This window comes from Arvicola amphibius, chromosome 3, assembly GCF_903992535.2.
Source record: "Arvicola amphibius chromosome 3, mArvAmp1.2, whole genome shotgun sequence".
In the NCBI taxonomy this organism is placed as follows: domain Eukaryota; kingdom Metazoa; phylum Chordata; class Mammalia; order Rodentia; family Cricetidae; genus Arvicola; species Arvicola amphibius.
This window is the reverse complement of record NC_052049.1, coordinates 105,323,367-105,326,433: the sequence shown is the minus strand read 5'-3', so window position 1 is coordinate 105,326,433 and position 3,067 is coordinate 105,323,367. Positions and strand designations below refer to the sequence as shown.

At 42.9% G+C, this 3,067-nt stretch overlaps 1 protein-coding gene across 1 annotated transcript; it reads left to right on the top strand.

The window, feature by feature from the left end:
- Window positions 1-676: 676 nt before the first annotated feature.
- Window positions 677-1,606, top strand: LOC119810234 (olfactory receptor 151-like). Its single transcript, XM_038323614.1, has one exon. The coding sequence runs from the start codon at window positions 677-679 to the stop codon at window positions 1,604-1,606; it is 930 nt and encodes a 309-aa protein (XP_038179542.1).
- The last annotated feature ends 1,461 nt before the right edge of the window (window positions 1,607-3,067 follow it).

Genomic DNA, 3,067 nt, shown 5'->3' with positions numbered 1-3,067 from the left:
TCATTAAATGAATATTTAGAAAAGGCATAGATGAGGTTTGAGAGATGTCTCAGCGGTTAAGAGAACTTAACGATCTTGCACAGAGCACAAGTTCCATTTCCAATACCAACATGGCTCTCACAAATGTCTGTAACTGCAGTTCCAGGGGATATGATGCTTCTCTGGACCTCCACAGACTCCTGCATGCACATGGTACACATATATACATTCATGAAAAAACATATATATATGTAAATACTAAAAGAAATTACATATATGACAGCTACAAACTATGAAAATACCACTGATTAGTTACAAAGTTGAGAAACATAAACATCCCTAGAGAAACTGTTGAAATATATTCCTGACCTCCAACATAAACTTTCTGATTTAATGCCTATGAAATGAAACCAAATAATTTTTGGAAGAAGGTAAATGCTGGTCCAAAACCACAGCTCTGAGACAATTGTAAAACAAGTAAAAAAAAAAATTCAGATCTCTCTCCTCTGACTCTCAGCTTCAAGATCTCTGAAATATTAGGCTAGTTCTGATAGCAACAGTGTGGAGAAGATGCATCTGACATAATCAGGTTGTTCAGCAGCTGTCAAATGCAGAAAACCAGTTGCTCTGAGGGAGACAAGACAGCCCCCTCACAAGCTCTTTCTCTTCCACCCCACAGGACTCCCACCGAGACACAATGGCTGCAGAAAATCACTCCATGGTGACAGAGTTCATCCTCAGGGGGTTAACTAACAGGCCAGAGCTCCAGCTGCCCCTCTTCCTCCTCTTCCTGGGGATCTACACGGTCACCATGGTGGGAAACCTGGGCATGATCACCTTGATTGGACTCAACGCACAGCTCCACACCCCCATGTACTTCTTCCTCAGCAACTTGTCACTCGTGGATCTCTGCTACTCCTCTGTCATTACCCCAAAAATGCTCATCAACTTTGTGTCCCAAAGAAACCTCATCTCCTACAACGGGTGCATGTTGCAGCTCTACTTCTTCCTTGTGTTCGTCATTGCTGAGTGTTACATGCTCACTGTGATGGCCTATGACCGCTACGTGGCCATCTGCCACCCCTTGCTTTACAACATCATCATGTCTCCTGCCCTCTGCTCCATGCTGGTGGCTTTTGTCTATGCCATGGGACTCATTGGCTCAACAATAGAGACAGGCCTCATGTTAAAGCTACACTATTGTGAAGACCTCATCAGCCATTACTTCTGTGACATCCTCCCCCTCATGAAGCTCTCCTGCTCTAGTACCTATGATGTAGAGGTGACTGTCTTCTTTTTAGCTGGGTTCAATATTGTAGCAACAAGCTTAACAGTACTAATTTCCTATGCCTCCATCCTGTCGAGCATCCTGCGCATCAGCTCCACCGAGGGCAGGTCCAAAGCCTTCAGCACCTGCAGCTCCCACTTTGCAGCTGTGGGCTTGTTCTATGGATCCACTGCCTTCATGTACTTAAAGCCTTCCACAGCCAGTTCCCTGGCCCAGGAGAATGTAGCTTCTGTGTTCTACACCACAGTGATCCCCATGCTCAACCCCCTGATCTACAGCCTCAGGAACAAAGAGGTGAAGGCTGCCCTGGACAAAACACTGAAGAGAAAACTCCTCTGATGGAAATGTTGGTCTTTCTCTGTAAGAGTATGTGCTTGTAAATGCCTGTGTGATAACTTCTGTAAGCCTACCCAGCTTTGATTACAAAACACTCATTTTTTCCTGTGGTTGAGTCTATGTTTTTTCTGCTTATTTTCTCCTTTCCTCTGCATAAAGCCCTCATATCTATTTGTTGATTTTTAAGGTCTCTGGTGGTTTGAAAGAAAATGATCCCCAAAGGGTGTGGCACTCTTAGGAGGTATGGCTTTGTTGAAGTTGATGTGGCCTTGTTGAAGGAATTGTGTCACTGTGAAGGTAAACTTTGAGATGCCATATATGCTCAAACCATACCCAGTATCTGAGATCACTTCCTGCTGTCCTCATATAAAGATATAAAACTCTCAGCTCCTTGTCCAGCACCATGTCTGCTTGCACACTGCCATATCCCACCACGATGCTAATGGAGCGTGCTATGGAACAATCTTTTTGTATCTGGCTATATATTACTCTCATTGGTTAATAAAACACTGACTGACCAATAGCTGTGCAGCAAAAGATTAGGTGGGACTTGTGGCAGGAAATTTAAAAGTGGAGACAGGGGAGGAAAGAAGGTCAAAACCAGGGACATCATCAGGAGATACAGAGAGAACAAGAAGAATATGCCATGCTGAAAATTGTCCCACATTGTAGCAGAGGATAGGTAAGAAATATGGGTTAATGTAACTTGTAAGACCTAGTCAGAGCCACAAACCCAGCCCTGAACAAAGAAATAGAAGGAAAACTCCTACCCAAGGAAGTTGGTTACTCCAACAAAAACACAGACAATAGATGATCTCAGGGCAGCAAATCCAAAGAAGGTAAAAACACACACAGTAACATCACCAACAACAAAAACTAAAATAACAGGAGCTGGCAATCACTGGTCATTAGTATCCCTTAATATAAATGGACTCAACTCACCTATAAAAAGACACGGGCTAACAGATTGGATACAAAAACAAAATCCATTCTTCTGCTGCATACAAGAAACATATATCAACCTCAAAGACAGACATTGCCTCAGAGAAAAGGGTTGGGGAAATTTTTCCAATTTAATGGACCTAGAAAGAAGCTAGTGTAGCTATCCTAATATCTAACAAAATAGGCCTCAAACTAAAATCAATCAAAAAAGACGAAGAAGGACATTTCATATTAGTCACAGGAAAAATCCATCAACGGGAAATCTCAATACTGAACAAATATGAGCCAAATACAAGGCACCCTCATATGTAAAAGAAACACTTCTATAGGAAGGGTGGATATGGGAATAAGGAATTATATATCTTAGTTAAGGGAGCCATTCTAGGGTTGGCAGAGACTTGACTCTAGAGGGGTTCCCAGGTGTCCAGGAAGACGACCCCAGCTAGGTCCTAGGGCAGCTGAGGAGAGGGTGCCAGAAATGTCCAGATCCTATTGCCATACTCATGAATATCTTGCATATCA